At 36.2% G+C, this 14419-nt stretch overlaps 1 protein-coding gene across 1 annotated transcript in view; it reads left to right on the top strand.

Annotated features, from left to right (window-relative positions):
- Positions 1-14419, top strand: part of LOC140243515 (syndetin-like) — a 52242-nt gene that overhangs the window by 2281 nt on the left and 35542 nt on the right. The window contains exons 2-13 of the mRNA XM_072323186.1: positions 235-327; positions 1326-1367; positions 2149-2217; positions 3111-3188; positions 4267-4320; positions 6447-6517; positions 9268-9385; positions 9648-9683; positions 10368-10450; positions 11231-11273; positions 11951-12049; positions 13567-13707. Coding sequence (XP_072179287.1) covers positions 235-327; positions 1326-1367; positions 2149-2217; positions 3111-3188; positions 4267-4320; positions 6447-6517; positions 9268-9385; positions 9648-9683; positions 10368-10450; positions 11231-11273; positions 11951-12049; positions 13567-13707 — 927 coding nt within the window. The remainder of the gene's footprint in view (positions 1-234; positions 328-1325; positions 1368-2148; positions 2218-3110; positions 3189-4266; positions 4321-6446; positions 6518-9267; positions 9386-9647; positions 9684-10367; positions 10451-11230; positions 11274-11950; positions 12050-13566; positions 13708-14419) is intronic.

Raw genomic sequence — 14419 nt, 5'->3', positions numbered from 1 at the left:
GAGGTTTAAATCTTACAACAAGTTCCAGTTGCATGTTAGGATTTGTCTGCCTGATCACTTGTCACTAACCACTGTCACTTGTCCCTGAGGAGGATGCAGAGAAGAAAAGAAGGAGAAAGGAGGATTGATGAGGAGAACGAAGTTTTCATCCTTGTACTCTTACATGTTACAGTGATATTTTTCCCAAATGTTTTTGTGTCTAATTTAGAACCTTGCTCTTTCTCTTGCTATCAGGCCAGTGGTAGTAGTGCTAGTTTTGAGGAGACGAGCCCTACAGAAGATGAACCTCCGCCTCCGGCTGCTCCTGTACAGAAAGTCTACACTAAGGTCTGGCTTTAAATGTTTCATTCTATGGCATTCTTTTTTTTTCTGGTTTTTTGTTGTTGTAATTTTGTTTGTGGTGACATTGTGTTTTGTATATTTCAGTCCTATCAAAATACATTTTGTGTGGCTATCAACATGATACAATGTTTGATTGTGTGTGTGTGTACATGTATACAGCAATGCACACATTTGATGCATAATGCATTAAATACTTCTTGAGGATCAAAGGAAATTTGCAACAAAAATAAAATCATGGGGTTTGGACTTGAAAAAAAGGGAAAATGTTAATAATAATAATGATAGTAGTAGTAGTAGTAGTAATAATAATAATAATAATAATAATAATAATAATAATAATAATAATAATAAGGGAAAATGTTAATAATAATAATGATAGTAGTAGTAGTAATAATAATAATAATAATAATAATAATAATAATAATAATAATAATAATAATAATAATAATAATGATAATAATAATAATAATAATAATGATAATAATAATAATAATAATAAGAAGAAGAAGAAGAAGAAGAAGTAGAAATGTAATAATGATAATGATAATGATAATGATAATGATAATGATGATGCTGAATTATCATAAAAGAATATACCGAAGAAGAAGAAGAAGAAGAAGAAGAAGAAGTAGAAATGTAATGATGATAATGATAATGATAATGATAATGATAATGATGATGCTGAATTATCATAAAAGAATATACATGTGTGATTGTTCCAAGAAGGGAAAGTAAACATACAAAATATGATCCAGGAGAATGGTGATGTAATCATCTCTTGAATTATCAGCTTTTTTTTTCACTGCTACTTGTAGATTTATCATATTTATTATTATAGTAATTTTTATCAATATGTGTCAGGTATCATATAACACTGTTTTCTAAACATGCATTGTTGAGAAGAAATAATGTTGGAGTTTTCTGTTAATTAACAAAATTTAAAAAAAAAATCATATTGCCTCTTTATTTCTTATCTTCTTCAGGAGGACAGAGAATTTTCTAATGATCCAGTGGAAGAAGCTGAGGTATGTTCTTGTCACTGGAGCATTGGACAATTCACTTTTAGTGGTACCATATTTGTGATGTGGTATTTCACATGTGAAATGGCATAATGTTTAGACTGTATTCTTAGTATTGCATAGAAGTCCAGCAGTTCAGTTGTAGCTATTTAAAGCATTCATGATAATGATAGTAGTAATGGTACTGTCAGTGGTAATGATGTTGTTCTGTTTTTCAGAAATCCAATCTCAGATAAGATTTTGCTTTCTTTTGTACAGTTCCAGCGATGCCTTTTTTTTTTTAAGGTTTTCAATTTTGCTTGATAATGGATGAGGGCACTGGTTGTAGCACTGGTTGAGGTGGAAGCATCATAGTTCTTATGCTTGTTTGTAAAAGATCCCTCTGCATTACTGTTCCCTGTTTGTTTTTTGTTTTTTTCTTGATTTTGACAATTTTGTCAGATATTTGGGAGTTCGTAGCTTATATGTTTTTGGAATTTCCGACATGGCTTGTGAAATAAGAGGTATTCTGCATGCTGTTAGCACCGATGATGACACATGAAAAATGGCGGGAGAAAATGAGTGACAGAAGCCCTTCCAGAAACACGTCTGAACCTAATGACTAGCACATGACAACTCATGGTGTGACTTCTGATTTTAAGAAAGATAGAGATTGAATCATCAATACCATCTGAAGTTTTGAAGATTTACAGGAACATATGTAGTGTGCAAAATCTACTTTGCTCTTCTTTATTTTGACTCTGTGTTAGCATGTTCTAGCAGCATTATCTTTTTGTTTGAAACACAGGTAATAGCCAGTATTGAGGAAGAGTACTTCACTGGGGAGTCCTTTGACAGTAGCGACTATGAATTGCAGGTAAATTTGACCTTTGACCTTTCAAATCAAACCCTGGAAGATGTCCTCTACTTATTGCCCTTTTATTTTTATTTTTATTTTTGGAGACACGGAAAGATCAAGTTTAATGTGTAATATTTCTTAAGACTTAAAAACTGTCCAATTTTTTTTTTCTTTTTTAGCTTCTCATTTCACACATCAAAAGCCAAATGAAGCAAGATATTTTGAGTCAAGAATACTATATTGCAGGGATAATACTTCATTTCATTTTTTGATTCTCCGTGTATGATAATGCATTTAGTACAATATAAAAAGAATGTTTCGTAACCAAAGTTACAAGATTTTTTTAGATGCTTTTAATAACACAAAATAAAAAGGCATTGTATATGAAATCAATTATTGATAGAGTCATTGTTGTTAAAGGGATGGTACAGTATTGGTGGAGATGAGAATTGGGCTTTTAACTTTTTGCGAAATACCAAGAAAACACTTATGATATAGTACAGAGCATACCATTTTAAGAGGAATTCAAAGTTTATTTGATGAAAATCGGGTTTGGAATGACTGAAACATCCAAAAACAAAGTAAAACAAACCGATGGTAATTAAGTGTGGGTCCACAGTTTATTAGAATTGCTCTTTTTTTGATATCTCAGCCATTTCAAAACCAATTTTCATCAAATAAACGTTGAATTCCTCACAGAATTACACGCTTTTTCATATTTCATAAGAGGTTTCTCATTATCTCACCAAGAAATGTTAGAAACCTGAAATTAGGTCTCAACCAAAACTGTACAATCCCTTTAAAGTCTGATATTGATGACTGCCTTTCCTGTGCATAAAGAGAATGTATGCCAGAACAGTCTCAGTATATAGACATCAAGTAATTCATCGGTTGCATACTTTTATCTCCAGAAACTTGCCAGTTCAGATCAGTTGGACCTGTCTCAGATTGATGAAGACAGAAACAAGCTCAGACGTCAGCTGCAAGCGGTAAGTAGCAAGTCATATGTAGTGGATCAAGCGGGTTCAGCCTGGGGAGCTCTTGTGGGAGAAATGATGAAGGCTACAATAGTAAAGATTAGATATCTGAAAGCATGGACATAATTATTATTTTCTCTCAAAAGGGATGTCAGCTTCATGTTCAATTTGATTTCATGAAGAAATGATGGTTCCACAAACGAAACAGTAACGGTTTCATAAACCATAATGAAAAAAATAAGGAAGCTGATGAGGTTTGAAGTTCAGCAAAATAGTGATGTACAGGATGCAATCACTTATGCAAATTAGAGTGGATGATGTCATCACCTCAACACTTACGCCTTGGTGTTTACATATAAAAATCATTCTTTTTGTCAATGAGTCAGCTACTATCTCCCATTTGTTATTACTGTATAAATGCTATCTTATTACAGCTCCAAAGCAGTGGAATATGAAAGATATAATTTTCCCCCATGAATGCATGTCATGGATATTCGTAGAAATTTTTGTGCAAGTAAATGGTACGTTTGTGAGGCCATGACATTATCACCTCTTCTATTTTGCGTACAGGACTGTAAATAAAGTCACTCTCTGGTAAAATGTAGGAAATTTTAATGAATAATCCATAACTTCCTCATTTGATGGCAAATATTGATGAAATTTCGGCTGCTATGCCGCTGCTGTGTAGTTGTGTTCTTCTTATTGAAGTCAACATTAAGATGCAATGACTGTGTATATTCACTTTAAAAGTGATGCAACTTCAAGATGTCTGAAACAAAGCATGATATTGATAGTGCAGAAAGATGTACTCCATCTTGAAAATTTTAATATGTGAATTTGATATCAGTCAAAGGTCTGATCATCTGACGTTACATTGTCCTGATTGTTTATTTTCTTCTTCTTCTTCTTTTTTTCCAGACTCAGTCTCACATATTTATTTTGATATACAGGTACCACAAGACCACATGCTTTTACAAAGTAGGACAACAAGCTATATAGTACTTAGCAGTCTTTTCTATCCTGTCATTGTGCTTGTTGTGCCTTTCATAAGTAATTATCTCCTTTCATTGAATCTGTTTTACGTTTCAAGGTATCCAAGAAGGTGTCTGATGTCGTGTTGGAAAATCAGTCTGCCTATACCAAAGTAAGTTAGCCATGGGGCTATTTTTATGCCTCCGCCACGAAGTGGTGCCGGAGGCATTACATGTATGTTTTCGGGTTGTCCGTCCGTCCGTCCGTCCGTCCGTCCTTCCGTCCGTCCGTAATGAATTTTGTGGACAAGGTAACTATCGAAACCTGTTGAGGTATCCTAATGAAACTTGGCATGTATGTGTATTAGGGGGTGAAGTTGTGCCTATCAACTTTTGGGTGCACATGCTCAAGGTCAAAGGTCAAAAGGTCAAGGTCAAATACATAAAATTTCACTATTTCCACCATACCTATTGAATGCCTGAAGAGATTTTCTTGAAACTTAGTGTATACATGTATTACCCAATTAAGATTCTCTGGTGAAAGTTTGGGTCATGAGGTCAAAGGTCAAAGGTCAAAAGGTCAGGGTGAAATACATAAAATTTCACTATTTCCACCATATCTATTGAATGCCTGAAGATATTTTCTTGAAACTTAGTGTACACATGTATTACCCAATTAAGATTCTCTGGTGAAAGTTTGGGTCATGAGGTCAAAGGTCAAAGGTCAAAAGGTCAAGTAGAAATATTAAAACTTCTTTTTTTTCTCCATACCTTGGAAAATTGTTCAAGGTATCTTCATGGAACATAGTATATACATGTACTGACTGGAAGTGATTATCTAGAGAATGTAGGGTTCATGGGGTCAAAGGTCAAGTGCAAGACTTCAAAATTTTACTATTACCCTCATATTTATGCAATGCCAGCAGGGTTATTTTTTTACACTTGGTGTATGCGTGTCCAACCTAATAGAAATTCTCTGGAAAGTTTTTTTTTTTTCTCTTTTTGCCTCAAAGGTCAAAAGGTCAAAGATCAAGTGAAAGTGCTGAACTAACTTTTTCCTCCATATCTCGGAAGTGGCTCAAGTTACCTTGAAACTTAGTACATATTATGCATGTTCTACCTGAAAGTAATTATCTTATGAATTTTAGGGTCAAGGGCCAGATGAAAATGGTAACAATTTACTATTCAATTCAGAAATTGCACTTTTTCTCCACACCTGTACCTTGAAAATTACTCAATGCCTAAATGTATGAATGGATCAAAGTCAAGTTAAAGTCCTTAAATCCCTAGATACATGCTCTCCTATTCATCCAGTTAAACCTACGTCAAGGAAGGTGAACATTCAACACATTTGTGACAAACTTGTCATTCCAATATTTTGCCAATTTTGTGAAAATGTAATCACACAGTGTCCACATGTACTATCTAGACCTATTGGGAAAATCATGCATTATGGCGGAGGCATACCAGTCGCCAAAGCGACATTTCTAGTTCTTTTCTTAATTACATGAACAAAATATATGAGTTGTTAAGCAGTTGTTATTAACTTCAAGAAGCAAAATAATAAAAGCATATAGGCCAGGAATCACAAAGATAGCTAAATTAAATCCTTTGATTGATTTAGTCCATGTGCGGAAACAAGCACAAAATAGACACAAATGTTAGTCAGCTTGCATTCAGTGTCAGATGTCTGGTGTGCAGTCAATATTTGTATAATCCATGTACTAAATTTAAACTACCTATTGTGAATTACAGCCATGGTATTGTATCTATAGGCATTCATTCACAAAATTACACAAATGGCTTAAAAAGGATTATTCAGTGATGATTCAAGTTAACAATTATGCAACTCTAGATTTTTTAAGATATAGTTGTCATAAACTATGTGTACACTAAAAATGAGTCATCAGTTATGGTTTATGTATGCAGTTACTTTTTCAATGGAAAATACAACAAACTTTAACAATGTCAGAAACTAAAAAAAAGGCAACATTAACAAGTATGTCAACTCGTCAATAATACGAGTGTCACCAATTTCAACACAACACATTGTTACCCATTCATATACATGATTTCTAATTTTGTTTATGTTGATACTCTGATTATTTAAGCTGTGATTATTCCTAAACTGACTGCCTTCAAACACTGATTATCAAACATTTGGTAGAAAGCAGAAATTTAGTCAGGGACTGTTGCAACAAATTTCTGTCAGTATAGCTTTTCTGGCTTGAGTCTGAAGTCAAACAAACAAATTACACAGTTCTAAAACTTTTTTTTTTTTTATTGCCATTGTCCACAGGAGTTACAGAGAGTAATGGAGCTACAGTCTTCCCTGCAGAAAGCAAATGTCATCTGCAAGAACGGACGGAGGTAGGATTGTCGCAAAACTATTTTGATTTGTCAGAGATATTTTAGCAGCTTTTTCCAGTTTTAAGTGTGATGTATGATTTCATGTTTGCTTGTTGATTATGTGCTGAGACATTCACACGAACAGTAGTCTAACGATGAATTGTGTGAACTTCAGGAGGCATTCAATCAAATGATTATGTATATCTGTTCATACTGTATGTGTTTTAATGTGTGCTAGGCCTAAAGTCCACACACAGAAGCAGCAAAGCCTGGGTCTTAAATTTTCTGGTATATGCATATGCTGTTGCATGGTGACAGTTGCAAAGCCACTGTCCAGACAAGTTGATCACTTTTGTGCAAGTGCATATATACTCAAATAATGGACCCTAAAAATATTACTTCTGCAGTCTGCAGGGAAAGTGATGGCTTTCATGTATATGTATATATATATATATATATACATATATATCTATTGAGTAAGTTGTCAATGTGTTGGCGTGATAATATCAAAAACAAAACTGAAACAAAGTTCATGCTATTTTCACCAACAGTTTATATCAGCACACAAATTTTCGAGTGATTTGCTCTTTCTGAAGTGTTGATACTGAGAGAACAATTGTTCTCTCAGTATCAGCACTGAGTAGACTGTGTAGATTGAGGACTGTACCATCTATACAATTTAGGGGAGATTGTCAGCGATGCAAAAAAAAAAAAAAAAAAATGGGTGTATATATTGGATGTGCATAGAAAACGGGTCATGGGGGAATGTAGGTACATGTATATCTGCTTTTTCTAAAAAAAGGGCAATATTTGCATTTTTTTTTCTGAATATTAAATTATGTTTTTTATCAAAATTCCCCCAACTATCATTTATTCCGCATTTCCCCTTTATGGGAAATAGTGTTTTATATATCTATACAGTCAAACCTGCCTTAGCGGCCACCTGTCTATAGCGACCACCTGTCTATAGCGGCCACTGAAAAATCCCCCCGAGAGAAAATCCCTGTTAAAGACCCTGTGTATAGCGGCCACCTGTCTAACACGGCCAGCGGCCACAAATTTTGTTTCCTGCGGTAGATTTTACCCTGTCTATAGCGGCCAAAAACCCAATGAAGCCGTAGCTGAGCCGATAATTCAGCGTGTTTTTCTACTTTGTAGCCATGTGGGCAACGTTCAGTGATTGCCACCGCTGCATTCATCCCTAATTCAGTCATGATAATGCACTAGTGTTAAGCTTTATTCACAACAATACACACACTACTGTGCAACAATTACATATACACCGACATGAAACACACGGTGTGTGCATACGTACACACATACATGTACATGTCAGCAATGCACACAAAGTTGGATTACCTGTCTATAGCGGCCACCTTTTCTGTTTCCCTTGGGTGGCCGCTATAGACAGGTTTGACTCTATCTATCTATCTATCTATATATATATATATATATATATATATATATACATATATATACATGTATATATATATATATATACATATATATACATGTATATATATATATATATATATATATATATATGTCTGTATATATGTGACCCGCTACAACAAAATGATCCTAAAGTCGGGAGAGGTCGATTATTTGAAAATTGCATGGTATAATCCCCTAATCTTTCTGCTTTAATTTGATATATAACACATTGTATAAAAATAATCGGCTGCGGAGATATCGATGTTTAAAAGAGAGCACGTCGAGACATCTGGAAAATCACTGTTTCGAGAAAAGCGCCCTAAAAGTCTTCCTTTCGACGCAATCACGATCAACACACGCAAGTCAGTTTTCACCTCTGGACAATAGAAGGTAAGCCCTAGCAACCCCCGAAGAGTTCATTCAAGCACATCAGCGTCGGCGGTCTCCTCACCAACCAATCAGTGACCAGGATGTGAGAAGCGGCTGAGCATAGCGCACCCCGCTTGCACGCACCAGTCGACTGGGCAGTGTGCGAGCTTCACGCTTCGGTTAGCAGCAAGCAGCAAACTGACCAATGAGATCACTCTGGTCGTTGTTAGGGGCGGAACCTATCTGTGGCGCTCAATCCAAATTTTCGAACCAGTTTCTGCTTCGTTGAAACGCCAAAAAACATGGCTCAGAAAAACGCTATTTTTTGGTCTTTCCTTTCACCATTTTGCTTCAAAATTTCGACAGATGATAGAAGACATGTTAGACTCCAATAACATATCAAAATAAAAAAATCGTAAGTTTTGACCAATTTTAATGCTCTGACTTCAAACTCGATTTTCACGGCTTCGACCGTGCGCGACTTTAGGACCTTTTTGTTGTAGCGGGTCACATATATGCAGGTATTAAAAATGTTTACAAGTCAAGGAAGTGATGCTTGAGTGCAAATCTCTCTAAGTTCATGAGTCCCTTTTGCAATCCTGGAAGTTACAATTCCTTGTATAAGCTGGTATATTGTAGAGATAGGTAGTTCAGACCTTCCCTCAGAAAAGTAAAACTGGAAACTTCTTTATGATGAAGAGGGAAACAATACTTTTGTTAGTACTGTTATTCTTGGTGCAAAAACACAGGAAGGTATTCTTGAGTGACATGGGGTTTAGTTTTTCATTTCTTTGTTTAAAACTCTTGAGGTGTATTACCGTAAAATTTCACACATGAAGTCGGGAGACACTATTCTTCAAACATGCAAAATTTAGTTTGCCAAAAAGGCTATACAACCTTTAAAGCTGAACTGAAAAATAATGATGTTGGATGACGTCATGTTGTCTGCTTCCCTCTACGACTTGTAGGCAGCTGTCGATGACGAAGCAGGGATTCACCGTCGCCAGCCTGAGGATTCTCAAGAACCACAGGAAGAAGCAGCAACTCCTAGCACTCCTCAAGTCACTCCATACCATCAAGACTCTGGTACATGTGAAGAAATCTTTGCCGTGAATAGCAGACTAATTCTGCATCACAATTTCTTGCGATGAAATATGTATCATGTCAGTGTGCTTATGATGCTTTGCTATAAAGGCACTGTGCAAAAATCATAATATCTCTGTTCTGTTTTTCTGTATTTTAGGACTGCTATTCAATTATGTAATATGTAAATATCATTTTGTATTTTGCAGTACTACGTTGTGATGAAATGTATCCAATTATTCATTCTTTCATCATTCGCTTCCAGCAAAGAACGGATATACGGCTGCGAGAGCTGATGGAGGTAAGGATAGTTCCAATATCATAGTGTCTGTATTAAAGGCAGGAGCCCTCCCGTGACCAAGTTCCCAATCTCCTTGAACTAGCCCATACAAAAATTGTATGTATACTAAGCTGCAATTTTGTCAAAAGCATGAAAGAAATCGAATACGCAAAAGGAATAGATTCATGTCTCTAGCTAATAGATGCTGATTTCCTGGTAACCTCTTTGGGGTAGATTATTTGTAGGCAGTGCAACTCGCACAATTAAGGACCTGTTCGCAAATACTGTTGCTTATGTAGCAAATTGGCTTATCAATGGGAATGAGCGTAGCAGGATAGTCTTCCTCCTACCCTGAGACCTACATTATTTTCCCCTATTAGTGTAAATCAAAAGTGTCAAATGTGCACAGTGTACACTGTCCCATGCATGTGTGTTTATGTGTGCATTTAGACAGTAGGTGTGTCCTGTTAGAGATTTTGGTTTTGTTACGATACTTGCCAACTGTCAATTCCTTGAGAGATTCTCTGCTCTTTGTAGCAATTAGTCATGGTGTGAATATACTTCTTGTGTCAACAAAAAGAGATGAGACAGTTAAATACCTGTTGACATCATATTCATGTAGAAATGTAGAAAGCAGGTTGTTGATGCTACCATGTCTAGTTCTGTATAGGTGTTTATTCATACTATGAATACTTGTATGTGTAGGAGGAGGACTACCCAGGGGCCATACAACTCTGTCAGGAATGCCAACGAGCAGCGAGCACATTTCGTCATTACACCTGTATCAGGTGAGTTTTCCTGGATATCTTTTTGTGGTAGTTTGTAGCTTTAGTTTGTAGCTTTTTAAGTGAATGACTTGTTAGTGATAGAAATGGGATGAAACTTCTTGAATTGTTGCCAAGTTTTTCTCCCCATCCAAAGTGATTTTGAAAGATGACACAATTATGTTCTATGCTACAAATCCATTCAAAGACCAAACTTGCAGTGTTATGACATACTGTATAATTTTTGGCCTTAAAAAAAAAAGATAACTGTTAAAGATAACTTGAAGTTGCAGTGATTATTCCCAGATGGACATAAAATAGTAAAAAAAAAAAAATCCCATGACTCCCCAAGATTGTGTGTGTGTGTGTGTGTGTGTGTGTGTGTGTGTGTGTGTGTGTGTGTTGGGGAAAATTGCAGTACTCCACTCATTTCCTCCCAACTCAACATCAAATCTTCAATAGACTTTTATGGAATTCATGACCTTACAATAGCATTACAGTGGAGGATAAAGTGTACTTTTGACCTTGGCAGGAGTTGGTAATGTGACCTTTAATACATATAGATAAGTGATGTTCATTAAAAAAAAGAAAGAATAACTGGTGATAATAGAGTGCATGAACAACAAATAAAATGATTGTTTTAAAGCATGATAAAGTGACAAAAGAATGTGGCTCAAAATGTTTCTGGATTGGAGTGGTTGATTGTGCATGCCATAATTAGATGTGCCCTTCAAACATTTTTACGAGGACTTTTCATAAATCTCATGTGATTAACACTTCTCTGTGAATATCACCTTGCTACAGTGAACTCAGCTCGAAACTTCAGGATACATTAGAAACTATAGAGGTAAGAGGAACTATTTTTTATCCTTTTTGATGATAAGTGCACATTGAACAAAAAATGTGTACATTTGAAAATAGCGCTTCATACTTTTTCCACTTAACCAGTTGAAATGTAAACATGACAGAGCTTGAAAGGCTCAGTAGACATGACTTTAACCAATCAATTCTAAGGTCCCTGGTTGGAGATTGCTCGCAGCAGAAATTGTGACCTGTAGGCAAGACCCGTTATTAATATCATCGTCTTGTCCTTTGGACGGGACTCCAAGACGTCAGTCATGAAGATGCTTGCGTACAGGCTTTCATTGCTTCATTGTCAGCTGCATAAAGCAAGTCATAATGCAGTCTGTTACACTAGCTAATGTAAAGGTACTGTTACACCAGCTAATGTGAAGGTACTGTTACACTTTCTAATGTAAAGGTACTGTTACACTATCTAATGTAAAGGCATTGTTACATCAGTTAATGTAAAGGTACTGTTACACCAGCTAATGTAGGGCTACTGTTACGTCTGCTTATTGAGAGAATATTTGCAGCTGTATGATTGAATTTCTCTTTAGCATTCTGTGTGTGCAGTTTTGATTTCTATTCATGGAGACAAAGCTTCTCACTTTGTTGTTGAGTACATTCATATGAATGTCTACTTATTTGATGATTGCTTTATATACTCGTCTCTCATGACAGGAACAACTTGATCACGCACTGGCCAAGACTTGTAACAGCTTTGACATCAGGCACTACGAGAAGTTACAGGCTGCATACCGTCTCCTTGGCAAGACACATGTAAGATGATTCCACTCTACAAGTCCATTCTTTCCCCGCAGATTTTCAGTGTTTAATCATTGTTTTTTATGCCTCCGCCGCGAAGTGGTGCCGGAGGCATTATGTTTTCGGGTTGTCCGTCCGTCCGTCCTTCCGTCCGTCCTTCCGTCCGTCCGTAATGAATTTTGTGGCAAGCATAACTAAAAAACCTTGTGAGATTTCCTAATGAAACTTGATATGTATGTGTATTAGGTGGTTAAATTGTGCCTATCAACTTTTGGGTGCACATGCTCAAGGTCAAAGGTCAAATACATAAAATTTCACTATTTCCATATCTATGCATTGCCTGAAGATATTTTCTTGAAACTTAGTGTATACATGTATTACCCAATTAAGATTCTCTGGTGAAAGTTTGGGTCATGAGGTCAAAGGTCAAAGGTCAAAAGGTCAAGTAAAAATACTAAAATTTCACTTTTTTCTCTGTGCCTTGGAAATTGTTCAAGGTTTCTTCATGGAACATAGTATATATATACATGTACTGACTGGCAGTGATTATCTAGAGAATCTAGGGTTCATGGGGTCAAAGGTCAGGGGTCAAAGGTCAAGGGCAACACTTCAAAATTTTACTATTTCCCTCATATTTATGCAATGCCAGCAGGATTATTTTTTTTTTTTGCACTGGGTGTATGCATGTATAACCCAATAGAGATTCTCTGTTAATTTTTTTTTCTTTTTTTTTTTTTGGCTCAAAGGTCAAAAGGTCAAAGATCAAGTGAAAGTGCTGAACTAACTGTTTCCTCCATATCTAGGAAATGGTTCAAGTTATCTTGAAACTTACTACATATTTATGCATGTTCTGTCTGACAGTGATTTTTAGGGTCAAAGGCCAGATGAAAATGGCAACAATTTACTATTCAATACAGAAATTGCACTTTGTCTCCATACCTTGAAAATTACTCAGTGCATAAACTTATGAATGGATCAAAGTCAAGTTAAAGTTCCTAAATCTCCAAATACATGCTCTCCTATTCATCCAATTAAACCAAGATCAAGGAAGATGAACATTCAACACATTTGTGACAAACTTGTCATTTTAATTTGCCAATTTTGTGAAAATGTAATCACACATTGTCCACATGTACTACAGACCTATTAGGAGAACTATGCATTATGACGGAGGCATACCAGTTGCCATAGCGACATTTCTAGTTGCTATTACTTCTCCATGTATTAACTTCTCTTTCATACCATGAACTTTAAACAAAGATGTAGTGGTACTTGATTTGGTTGTCTCATCCACATTTCTGTCAGTTGTTTTTGTTGGTTTTAATAATTGGAATGAGCCAATTTAATCAAAACCTCTGAGTGAAACTTTGTCTGAAATACATTTGCAAATTCTGTTCTATTGCTATTTGGAATAGAATACAAAGGGATAAAGAAGGAGCAATTATAATTTTGTAATAAATGGAAACTAATTATAAATTCATAATCATATAGTTTTCCTTTTCATGCCATTCCCTCCTTATTGTCCCATGCAGATAGCTATGGACCAGCTGCACATGCACTTCACCAGTGCTATCCACAACACAGCCTTCCAGATTGTCCTGGGCTATGTCCAGCTGGTCAGTGGTCCCACCGACTCTCGCTTCCAGAAGATGCCCTACCGTGACCTGTGCTCGGTAGGTTGACCCTGACAAAATTCATAATAGACTGGTTTACCAACATACAATGTATTCAAATTTTATGGGCGCCTTTGTGACGATGGTTCTTTGTGACAACCTCAAAGCTTGCCCGAGGTTTGCCCAATGTAGCATTAACTAGTGTGCAAACTGGATGTCAAGTATTGAAAAGTGTTTTTGAGGTTCAGGTTAATAGAGCAGCTCGTTACTACTTCAGGATTTAAAAAAAAAAAATCCATTTATTTACCATCCTGTGTATCATCATGCTTTTGTGATTGTCTATAATCATATGTCTAAATGTAAAGCAAATTTAAGGTGTTTAATCCTCCTATCATGATATTTTGGGCTGTGTCACTGTGTCATTATGTGGGAAGTCGTTTTATTATTTGTTTATATTTGTGGCACAAAAGCCTGTAGCACAAAAGAATGAAGCTTATCCTTGCTATTCATATGTTCGTGCAATGTGTACCAGCTGAGTTAGGGGTCTCTTCTTGGCTTCTGGCTTACCCTTCCTGTGTGAGCAACTGCGCATGCCTGTGACAAATTTCCAGCAGCATGTGCTTGTAATTGGCAGAGATCAGGAACACCCACTTTATAAGGCGCACCTGGTAAACTAGGGACTGCGAGCGACGGAGAGCGACACTCAGCGACGGGGACTTCTTGCGAGAACAATGAAGTGCGTCGCAGTATGTTTTTACTCCGTCGCTAAGCG

This window comes from Diadema setosum, chromosome 20, assembly GCF_964275005.1.
Source record: "Diadema setosum chromosome 20, eeDiaSeto1, whole genome shotgun sequence".
In the NCBI taxonomy this organism is placed as follows: Eukaryota; Metazoa; Echinodermata; class Echinoidea; order Diadematoida; family Diadematidae; genus Diadema; species Diadema setosum.
This window is presented reverse-complemented; position numbering and strand designations above follow the sequence as displayed.